The sequence below is a fragment of the Salvelinus alpinus genome, chromosome 8 (assembly GCF_045679555.1).
Source record: "Salvelinus alpinus chromosome 8, SLU_Salpinus.1, whole genome shotgun sequence".
Lineage (NCBI taxonomy): Eukaryota > Metazoa > Chordata > Actinopteri > Salmoniformes > Salmonidae > Salvelinus > Salvelinus alpinus.
In genome coordinates, this window is record NC_092093.1 from 77,355,230 (window position 1) to 77,366,542 (window position 11,313).

The 11,313-nt window shown below is 40.2% G+C and overlaps 1 protein-coding gene across 7 annotated transcripts in view; it reads left to right on the top strand.

Moving 5' to 3' along the window:
• LOC139583734 (integrin beta-1-like) overlaps window positions 1-10,198 on the top strand; it is an 81,363-nt gene extending 71,165 nt beyond the window's left edge. For 3 of the 7 annotated variants that reach the window (XM_071415143.1, XM_071415146.1, XM_071415147.1), the window contains 11 exons: window positions 169-324; window positions 672-767; window positions 1,560-1,649; window positions 1,889-2,029; window positions 2,241-2,443; window positions 2,697-2,935; window positions 3,236-3,458; window positions 4,629-4,861; window positions 5,219-5,385; window positions 8,236-8,313; window positions 8,982-10,198. In XM_071415143.1, coding sequence (XP_071271244.1) covers window positions 169-324; window positions 672-767; window positions 1,560-1,649; window positions 1,889-2,029; window positions 2,241-2,443; window positions 2,697-2,935; window positions 3,236-3,458; window positions 4,629-4,861; window positions 5,219-5,385; window positions 8,236-8,313 — 1,626 coding nt within the window. In that variant the 3' untranslated portion in view covers window positions 8,982-10,198. The remainder of the gene's footprint in view (window positions 1-168; window positions 325-671; window positions 768-1,559; window positions 1,650-1,888; window positions 2,030-2,240; window positions 2,444-2,696; window positions 2,936-3,235; window positions 3,459-4,628; window positions 4,862-5,218; window positions 5,386-8,235; window positions 8,314-8,981) is intronic. The other 4 variants (XM_071415140.1, XM_071415141.1, XM_071415145.1 and 1 more) reach the window with 3 other exon arrangements.
• The last annotated feature ends 1,115 nt before the right edge of the window (window positions 10,199-11,313 follow it).

Here is an 11,313-nt window from a genome sequence, read left to right on the forward strand (position 1 = left end):
AGGGTAACCGCTCACATAGTTGTTCATAGATTTTGATATATACTTCCTGAATCTTTCGTAAGTCTTGTAATTTTGTTCTCTGGTATTTCTGTAGGCTGTGTCCTTTTTCTGTTTGTGGTTAATTTTTACAAGTTTTAATAGGCCTCCCTCTCTCCCTCCCTTCCCCAGGAGCACATTGGCTGGAGGAACGTCACCCGTCTGCTGGTGTTCTCCACTGATGCTGGCTTCCACTTTGCTGGAGACGGGAAACTGGGAGGGATAGTTTTGCCCAACGATGGGAAATGCCACCTGGAGAACAACATGTACACAATGAGCCACTACTATGTATGTATGGTAATACACTATGTGGTATAATAATGCACTATGTAGTATAATAATACACTATGTAGTATAATAATGGATTATAGTAATGCATTATAGTAATGCACTATGCATTATAGTAATGCACTATGCATTATAATAATACACTATGTAGTGTAATAATGCGCTATGTAGTATAATAATGCACTCCTATGTACTGTATGTATTGTGACTTTTTTTTCTAGTCTTCTGTGTGGTCTGTATTTTGAATATGACAAGATTTAAAGGGAATGGGCTACTTGCCCTTAGTGATGTCATCAAAGGGCTTACCTGGTACCTGTACTTACTTCCTCATTGTCCCCCTGTAACAGGACTATCCCTCCATCGCTCACCTGGTTCAGAAACTTAGCGACAACAACATCCAGACGATCTTTGCCATCACAGAGGAGTTCCAGCCTGTTTACATGGTCAGTTGTGTGTGTGTGGCGTGTGTGTGTGTGTGTGTGTGGCGTGTGTGTGTGTGTGCGTGTTTGCGTGCATGGACGTGTGTGTGGAAAACATTTTCTTCTTTTAAATTTCCTGTGCTTGTCTGTTGTAGGTTAGAAGAAGCCCAACTCTTTGAAGAGCAGCATCTGCTCCTTGTTACCAGTAGCATCTCTTTGGATCTCTGGTTGTTTCCCAAATGGCACCATGTTCCCTAAAAAGTGACCTACTTTTGACGAGATCCCTATGGGCCCAGGTCAATAGTAGTGCACTTTGTAGGGAATAGGGTTCCATTTGGGCAGCAGCCTTTGAATGTTCCCTGCTGCACTCTAGTGCTTTTCAAGCCAATTAGAAGTCTGTCTGGAGTTCCGTAATGACCTTTTATCATATCCCCATCAGTCCAATGTTTGGACAATATTTGTCAACCTCGGTAGAATGGCGTTCTCATTTAGTTGATTACACGATGCGTCCCAAATGGCACCCTATTCCCGATATTAGTTGTGGACTATGTAGGGATTGAGTGCCATTTGGGACGCAACCTTGGATCTCTGAATTTAGAACCTCACAACACTGCAAAAAGTTGTAACTTTAGATTCAGACCTTACCACTATGTGATGCAAGACCACAATCAAACTACTAGGCAATCTAAACGGGTCAGGCAAAACATGACACAACTGTTTTGCTCTAGACTTTTCTGGTGAGTATTTAGAGATTGACAGGATTCCTATTGACATACTAGTACATGATCATTTAGTGTATTGTGTTTTCTCTCTCAGGAGTTAAAGAATCTCATTCCTAAATCTGCGGTGGGGACACTCTCTGCTAACTCCAGCAACGTTATCAACCTCATTATTGATGCCTACAATGTAAGTATAGATTGGGTTGGTTTAGTTACTGGAGAAGATGCACTTCTGCACACTATCTAACTTTCATCCTTAAAATAGTTGGCAAAACCATGCTGCTGCTATTGTTAAGTCATCACATCTCTCTTTCTGAACTGATCTTTCTATGGGAATAGTCAAAAATCTGCTTTTGTAAAACTGAAGCCTACTGAAAATGTTGTGTATAGTGTACAAAGGGCTAATTGTTGTTCTTTATGTGCTAGTCTCTTTCCTCAGAGGTGATTCTGGAGAACAGCAAGCTACCAGAGGGAGTGACCATAATGTACCAGTCACGCTGCAAGAACGGAGTGACTGGTGAGGGAGAGATGGGAAGAAAATGCTCCAATATCTCCATCGGTGACGAGGTGAGAAACCAAAACAACACGCCATTGAATGTTTTCCATTCTAAATACATATGTTTTTCTTTTTTTAATCTTTCTGGTTCAGTTATTTTAGCTTATCAAGTAAAGATCATGTTGTCAGTATCTGTAGGTGTCTGAGTTGTCATTGTTTTTATTACAAAATGTGATTATTATGCCTTGTGTGTGAACGTATCCCTTCATCCCTGATCTGTAGGTGTCTTTCACCATAAGCATCACATCTAAGCAGTGTCCTAAAATGGGCAAACCAGAGACCATCAAGATCAAGCCCCTAGGGTTCAATGAGGAGGTGGAGATCTCTCTGAACTTCATCTGCGAGTGTGACTGTCACAAAGATGGCATTGAGAACAGTGAGATCTGCCACAACGGCAACGGGACATATGAATGTGGAGCCTGCAGGTAAGGCACTTATGTTTCACTAGCAGAAGATCTTAACCCTTATTCACCTTCCATATTGTAATCATTTCCATGGCACATTATGATATTTGATACTGTATATATAATGTGATGTAAATCTATTTCTATGGGCCATTAGCATGTGACTGTTTAAGTGCATTGCATCTGTTTGCATGTGAATATTTTTACATAGGCAGTCTTTTCTGCAGTCCTCCCTTGTTGTTAATAACATTAGATGTCCTTTATGATCTGTCAGGTGCAATGAGGGCCGTATTGGTAGACAGTGTGAGTGCAGCACCAACGAGGTGACCAGCGAAGACCTGGATAAGAACTGTCGTAAAGACAACGGTACAGACATCTGCAGCAACAACGGAGACTGTGTGTGTGGAACCTGTGAGTGTAAGAAGAGAGAGAACCCAGAGGAACGCTACAGCGGGATGTTCTGCGAGTGTGACAACTTCAACTGTGACCGCTCCAACAACAAACTCTGTGGAGGTACGTGAGTTCAGTTCATTGGATGATTGATAAAGATTGTGTTTGCTGTGAAATGACGGTCAAGACCTGTGGAACATCTTCCTCAGAGCACAAACTACCTCTGTGTTTGTGGCGTAATGGGTGATTTCCCAATTAAATTAGAGATCAGTTGATCAAATCAGACATCGCCTTTTACGAAATGAGATTTACCGTGTTCAATTTAGCTTAATTTAATCTCTAATCTAGAATATTATCTATAATATGAAATTATGTTTGAATTTTAGAGGATCATCTCTGACCCTGTGTGTTGTGTTCTGGCAGGACATGGTCACTGTGAGTGCAGGGTGTGTATATGTGATGCCAACTGGACAGGCAGTGCCTGTGACTGTTCTCTGGACACCACGACCTGCCTGGCTTCCAACAAGCAGATCTGTAACGGACGAGGCACCTGTGAGTGTGGCGCCTGCAAGTGTACTGACCCTAAGTTCCAGGGCCCCAGCTGTGAGATCTGTCCTACCTGTCCAGGGGTCTGCGCAGAACACAAGTGAGTTGAATAAAGGAATGAATGAATTGTATTTGTTTATTTCATTCTGTTTTAACTATGTAGAAAACAATATACAACGAGTTTATTTCCAAAATGCTATATTGAAAAAAAATCACATTTCTGTTTTTACATCAGAAATGATTCCTTATGGGTACCTTCATGTGTGTGTAAAATATTACTGTTCTCAGATGTTTTTATTCATAGATTTTAGATGAAAAATGTTATTTTTTGTAAACCACAATGCAAAATGTATGCTTTAGTCTCAGGTCCTGTCTGTCCATTGTTTAGCTGGAATGGAATGTTCGTATCCTGTATATTTGACTGATATGTGGTTATCTCAACATGAATGCACTTACTCTTATCAAAAGTGACTAACAGTATCTGCTAAATGACTAAAATATCAAATGTACATTTTTTACAGACATCTCCTATTACTGTATAGATTTTTGATGTCAAATGTATCATTTGTACAGTTCTTTAAAAAAACATGATTATTTGTCTCTCTGAAATGAAACCATCAAGTGATAGATTTTAAACAAATACATGTATGTCATTGATCAACCCTGTGCCATGATTAAACCCTGTGCCATGATCAACCCTGTGCCACACCAATCTCTTTCAGAATTTCTTTAAACAATAAAAGCTAACGTTTCTGAAAATGTATATGTAGAATTTTGAATTGAACCGCTTTATATCCTGTATTTCCCTCTGGGATTGTTATGTGTGGATTACATAAAGGTTTGTTGTGATGGTTGAAATGAATTCTGCTTTTTTTAAATGTATTATTATTTGCGGGACCGGTTCCTTGTCTCTTTCCTCAGCCTGAATTTAATGCCTCTTAACCTTTTAAGAAGGCATGAAGAGATGTCTTCCTTTATCTGTCTTAACCTCTATTATTATTGTGACCTTTGTTTACTTTCTTCTGATAATTCCAAGAAAGGGGACCAATGAACAGTCTAGACACAACTGTGATATTTAAAACCAGTAGTGGTGGCAAGGGTACAGCATTGTCCACTACAAACACCTGCATGTGGAGTGGAACCTCAATATCCAGCTTTCTTGTATTCCAGTAGTGAATATGTCACAAGTCTAGCAAGCATCCCAATGCGAGACTACCTGCATGTGTTACTCCATCTGTACAGTTACATGTCAATGTCCTGTCTTCCACAGGGAGTGTGTTCAGTGCAGGGCCTTTGGGACGGGGGAGAAGAAGGACACGTGTGAGAGAGACTGTAGCTACTTCAACCTGATCACGGTGAAGGACAGGGACAAGCTGCCTCAGCCAGGACAGGCCTTCCCCCTGATGCACTGTAAGGAGAGGGATGTCAACAACTGCTGGTTCTACTACAGCTACGCTGTCAACAACAAGACAGAGAAGGAGGTCCATGTGGTTGAAACACTAGGTGAGAGCATATTACATACAGCCTACTATGTCATTGTGACAGAGGATATTACAGAGTGAAAAAGTAGGTTATTTGTTTGTCTATGGAGTCATTTTGTGATTAGAGCCAGGCGTTTTTGACCTGACTAGGAAAAACTCTTGGCTCTAATGGCACTAGGACCTAGTACTCCGCCCTGAAGTTCTTCCTGATCAGCTTACAGGGTCAGGTAAAGTTCCTGGGCCTAGATATAATGCAAATCAGGACGTCATTGTAAATCAGCATTTGTTCTTACAGTAACTGACTTGCCTGGTTAAATAAATAAATAAAAGTTGGGATAACTGAATGTTCCTGGCTGTGTGTTTCCTGCCTGTGTTCCAGACTGCCCTGCGGGCCCTGACATCATCCCCATCGTGGCTGGCGTGGTGGCGGGCATCGTGCTGATCGGCCTGGCTTTGCTTCTCATCTGGAAGCTGCTCATGATCATCCATGACAGGAGAGAGTTCGCCAAGTTTGAGAAGGAGAAGATGAATGCTAAATGGGACACGGTAAGAGAGTAGAGATGGTAGATACAGGATGCAGGAAACCATCTTGGAGAACTGTTTGCTCTGGCCCATAATGGGGATGATCAAATCAAATGTATTTATATAGCCCTTCTTACATCAGCTGATATATCAAAGTGCTGTACAGAAACCCAGCCTAAAACCCCAAACAGCAAACAATGCAGGTGTAGAAGCACGGTGATGATGATGATGCTGATGTACTTTTGCAGGTCCTAGTTTGTATTGTCCCTGACTGTAATTTCAGTAGGTTGATTGAGATGTGGAAAACGGGTGTTATAGATATGGCCTCTGTGTGAATCTCTTACACAGAGAACAAACTTCTAAAGGAACACAGAATTGGAAATGTTTTTCTCTCTCTCAACCTTTCATGACTATGACAGACCTGTTGCTTTTGACGATGACTTCATTAGATGTCACACTCATTTTTCCACAGTCCTACCCAACAGTTTGTTTAAAAACTTCTTAAAACCCTGTAGTTTTAAGTAATCTCTGTGCAAAATACGGCTATGAAAAACGGTAGCCTTTTTGGAATGCGAAGGTCTGGACACACATCTGTCTTTTCATGGGAGTGGCTACAGCAGCTTAGTTTGTTCTGTGTTATGCTTCAACCTAGTGGCGTGTTATCCACACAGCAGGCAGATGTTACATTCCGGACAGCGGGCAGGGTTTGAAATCCTTAATGATTCAGCTCATCCTGATTACTCCCAGTCAGACCAGCCACATGTGATAGCCTCTCTGGTCTGGTGACATGGGCAGGGCACTGAGGCTTCTGGATCCTCTCATTATGGTACATGGAGAAGACACCAGACCTAAATGACTGTATGAGAGAGCAGACTGACCTGGCTTGATACAGTACCAGTCAAAAGTGTTGACACACCTACTCATTCAAGGGTTTTTCTTTATTTTTACGATTTTCTACGTTGTAGAATAAATAGTGAAGACATCACAACTATGAAATAGCACAAATGGAATCATGTAGTTAGCAAAAAAGTGTTTAACAAATCAAAATATATTTTATATTTGAGATTCTTCAAAGTAGCCATCATTTGCCTTGATGACAGCTTTGCACACTCTTGGCATTCTCTCAACCAGTTTCATTAGGTCACCTGGAATACCTTTCAATTAACAGGTGTGCCTTGTTAAGTTAATTTGTTGAATTGATTTCCTCCTTAATGCATTTGAGCCAATCAGTTGTGTTGTGACAAAGTAGGGGTGGTATACAGAAGATAGCCCTATTTGGTAAAAGACCAAGTCCATATTATGGCAAGAACAGCTCAAATAAGCGAAGAGAAACGACAGTCCATCATTACTTTAAGACATGAAGGTCAATCAATCCGGAAAATGTCAAGAACTTTGAACTTTTCTTCAAGTGCAGTCTCAAAAACCATCAAGCGCTATGATGAAACTGGCTCTCATGAGGGCCGCCACAGGTAAGGAAGACCCAGTTACCTCTGCTGCAGAGGACAAGTTCATTAGTTATCAGTCTCAGAAATTGCAGCCCAAATAAATGCTTCAGAGTTAAAGTAAGACACATCTCAACATCAACTGTCCAGAGGAGACTGTGTGAATCAGGCCTTCATGGTCTAATTGCTGCAAAGAAACCACTACTAAAGGAGACCAATAAGAAGAAGAGACTTGCTTGGGCCAAGAAACATGAGCAATGGACGTTAGACCGGTGGAAATCTGTCCTTTGGTCTAAAGATTCAAAATTTGAGGTTTTTGGTTCCAATCGCTGTGTCTTTGTGAGATGCAGAGTAGGTGAACGGATGATCTCCACATGTGTGGTTCCCACCGTGAAGCATGGAGAAGGTGGTGTGATGATGCTTCGCTGGTTACACTGTGGGTGATTTATTTAGAATTCAAGGCACACTTAACCAGAATGGCTACCACAGCATTCTGCAGCGATACGCCATCCCATCTGGTTTGCGCTTAGTGGGACTATCATTTGTTTTTCAACAGGACAATGACCCAACACACCTCCAGGCTGTGTAAGGGCTATTTGACCAAGGAGAATGATGGAGTGCTACACCAGATAACCTGGCCTCCACAATCACCTGACCTCAACCCAATTGAGATGGTTAGGGATGAGTTGGACCGCAGAGTGAAGGAAAAGCAGCCAACAAGTGCTCAGCATATGTGGGAACTCCTTCAAGACTGTTGGAAAAGCATTCCAGGTGAAACTGGTTGAGAGAATCCCAAGAGTGTGTAAAGCTGTCATTAAGGCAAAGGGTGGCTACTTTGAAGAATCAAAAATATTTTTTGATTTGTTTATCACTTTTTTTTGTTACTACATGATTCCATATGTGTTATTTCATAGTTTTGATGTCTTCACTATTATTCTACAATGTAGAAAATCGTAAAAAATTAAGAAAAAACGTTGAATGAGTAGGTGTGTCCAACATTTTGACTGGTACTGTATAAAAGGGGCATATACCCAGCACTGTAAGATGATTTTCAAAGGGAGATGATCAACATGGGGCAGCAGGTAGCCTAGTGGTTAGGGCGTTGGACTAGTAACCGGAAGGTTGCAAGATCAAATCCCTGAGGTGACAAGGTAAAAATCTGTATTTCTGCCCCTGAACAAGGCAGTTAACCCACTGTTCCTAGGCCGTCATTGAATATAAGAATTTGTTCTTAAGTGACTTGCCTGGTAAAAAAAAAAGTAAAACTCAGTCTTGGATCCTGATGTAGAAATACCCCTTTTTCAGGGTATTCATTTTTTCACTTCTTTGTCATATCATTGTTTCATTCCTTCTCATTTGTCTTCACCTATGCTTTCCATTTCATTCTCTGTTTCCTGTTCTTAATTTTCTGTCCCACTCTCTCAACCCATAGCAAGAGAATCCCATTTACAAGAGTCCTATTAATAAGTTCCAGAACCCAAACTATGGACATAAAGCTGTGGTTCTATAAGTTTGTATTTACTTTCCCTCTCCTCTGTTTTCCTGCATGGGTTTCCTGTTTGTTTATATGTTTGTGTTTGTCAACATACTGTAAACTGTCACTATTTCATCCATCTCATTATTTCTGGCATGCATTTGGTCTCTTTGGGCCAAATAAGACAGTTGATGAAACTGTGCAGAAAGATCCATATGAGGGGATATTAAAACCCACCATAATATCTATTGTTTTGTTGGTCAACACAAGCTGTCCCCTCTGTTAGTAGTTTAAATGGAGGTAAGTATTAACAGGTAGTCACGTGTAGGCCCAGTACACTTCAGTTTAAGTCTAATATTTATATCATATTTAATTCTACAATATGATGGAAATGGCATGTTGTGACTGTGACGTTTGTTGATATTTCTTTTAAAAGTGTTCCTGGATGACAACACAAATGCTCACTCACAATGACAGCAACGTATCCAGGTGATCGCACGATCAGTTGGAAAGATCTGTCCAAAGAATGCTTCATAATCATTTGATATTCTAAATGGATGGCTCGGATTTTGCTGTGGTGTTTTTTCCTAATAAATTTGTTGCAGCTGTGTTCACACGACTGCCATGTTATGTGACAGATATAGTATGACTGACTGTACATTACAATTCTAATGTTTTCTCCTTGTTTCTCTTGTGCCTTCCAGGGCGAAAACCCTATCTACAAGAGTGCTGTTACGACAGTGGTCAACCCCAAATATGAAGGCAAATGATGGAGCTTGAAAAACACTGTATGCAAATATAGTTATAGCGAATCGAGGGTGAGAGGGATAGTGGCATGGGAGGGGGGATTCATTGTATGTATTTTGTCATTTCTTCTTTTTGTTGCTTCAGTATTAACATTACATTTGGCCAATAGATTTGGTATGTTTACTAACATTTTATTTTCTATGCATTTTTTTATATATTTTAAGTACAGTTATGTGTATATACTTTTAAGATTATTTCATTTCTTGAACCACTGTTTGAAATTAAGGATTTTGCCACAGGACTGGTATGAGCAAAGGGTTTTACCATTCAAAGACAATATCTGTACTCCAAATTGCACTCTATTCCCTTTATAGTGCACTACTTTTGACGATGACCAATGGGCTCAGATCAAAAGTAGTTAACTACTGTATATAGGGAATAGAGTGCCATTTGGAATGAAGAAATCGAGTTTCAGACAGGACCTGAGGCTAAAACATACCTTTTGCATTGTGGTTATAAATTATTTTTTCAGCCAAAGAGTATGTGTAGTAAACACATTGATTTGTGTATAAAATAGTCATCCATTAAGCAGGATTACAAGAATCTGGATTTATCATTGAGAGCAGTTTTTAAATATGAATTTATCACATCAATCACATAATTGTCAATCATAGAAAACCATTGGTTGACTCTAACCTTGTCATCAGATATAATTTATTGCGTGAAGAAGTGCTATTACATTGATGTTTTAAAAGTGATCGTTGCACTATTGAATTACACAATCAATTGACATGTCTTTATGTGACAAAATTGGAAGTTTAATTTATTTTTAGTATAATATTCTATAAGATTTCAGTATTCAACCTCAGGTCATTTTTTCTGTGCTCATTCCAAGCAAAGCCAAATATGGCTTCATTGCAAAGCCTTCCCATTGGGCACAGATGTCAATTCAACATCTATTCCACATTGGTTCTATGTAATTTCGATGAAACGACGTGAAAACAACGTTGATTCAACCAATGTGTTTCATGTTGATCAATGTTAAAAATGGTGACCTTTGTTCTGAAATCACAGGACATTTAATCTGTAACAGTGTTTGTGTGAAATCAGTATTGAAGTAAAAGGCCTCTTGGAATGTGTTTTTAAAATACAAAAAAATTCTCAAAATACCACATCTTGTTTTTAAAGTGCCTTTTTAAACTGGAAGTGTGCGAAAGTCTCCTGTGTTATTCCAGAATTGTAAAATGTTTGGACACGCATGTCAAGTGTGTGCAGGATGAAGAAAAATGTTGTTGAAGAGTCGGAGGGTGTATAATGCTGCAGTTGTGGTGGGAATCAAATTCCTGAGTCCCCCGGAGTGCCCTGTCAGGGTGAAGGAGGACGAGATGGCTGTCCAGCGGGTCTCCTATGCGGAGGCAGTGGAAATTGTTGGAGGAAATGGAGATGTGGATGACATGGTAGTGGATGCCCCGCAGCTTGCTGAGAAAGTCGTTCATCAGTTAAAGGATCCTGAAACACAGATTGTTAAGTAGTGGATTTGGTTGCGTTTATTGCGCTGGTGATTCATTGTACTGGCCAAACAACCAAGAAATCTAAGAAACTGGACATTGTGAAACCTAAAAGGTTTTTGGATCTCCAGGACTTCACAGCCAAGACATCGCAGGGAATATTATCTGTAGATGTTCCCCCCTCTCAGGCCGCAGAGGCTGTGTAGAGATCTGAGTAGGAAGACAGACTATTTTGTTTTATTTTTGGTTTTGTTGACGTTTTTTCCTCTTTTTCGGAGTTAAAGCCTCTCAGTTTTCACCCCACTCAGTAGGTGGCGGCAATACACCATAATAGGATGTAGTCCACCGTAAAACCCCACAGAAGAAGTAACATTATTCTCCAGCCTAGTGTAGGATCAGATAGGGCCAAGTAGCGGAATAGTGGTGAGGTTTTTAATGGGTGTAGGGTTAGTTGGTAGGGCAATTTTCTTCCTTTTTCTGTGCCCTTTTTGTGTTACAAAGTCTAATGTATTCACACTCCATAATAGTAGGTGGAAACACAGGGCTAGATAAGACAACATTTACTAATAGAGCCCCACAGTGGCCCTCTCATAATACCTAGCGGTCAGACAGGGAAATAGTTCTAATAGTTTTTTCCACCATTTATTCTTCACATAGGGTATTTTAGAAACACTTAAAATGAGGGCTGTGTTTCATGTAGGCTTACCCTGGTGTGACGTTTTGATAACTGTGTAAATCTCTTTCGGACAAGGTGACTTTTATCAATATATTCGGCTCTATT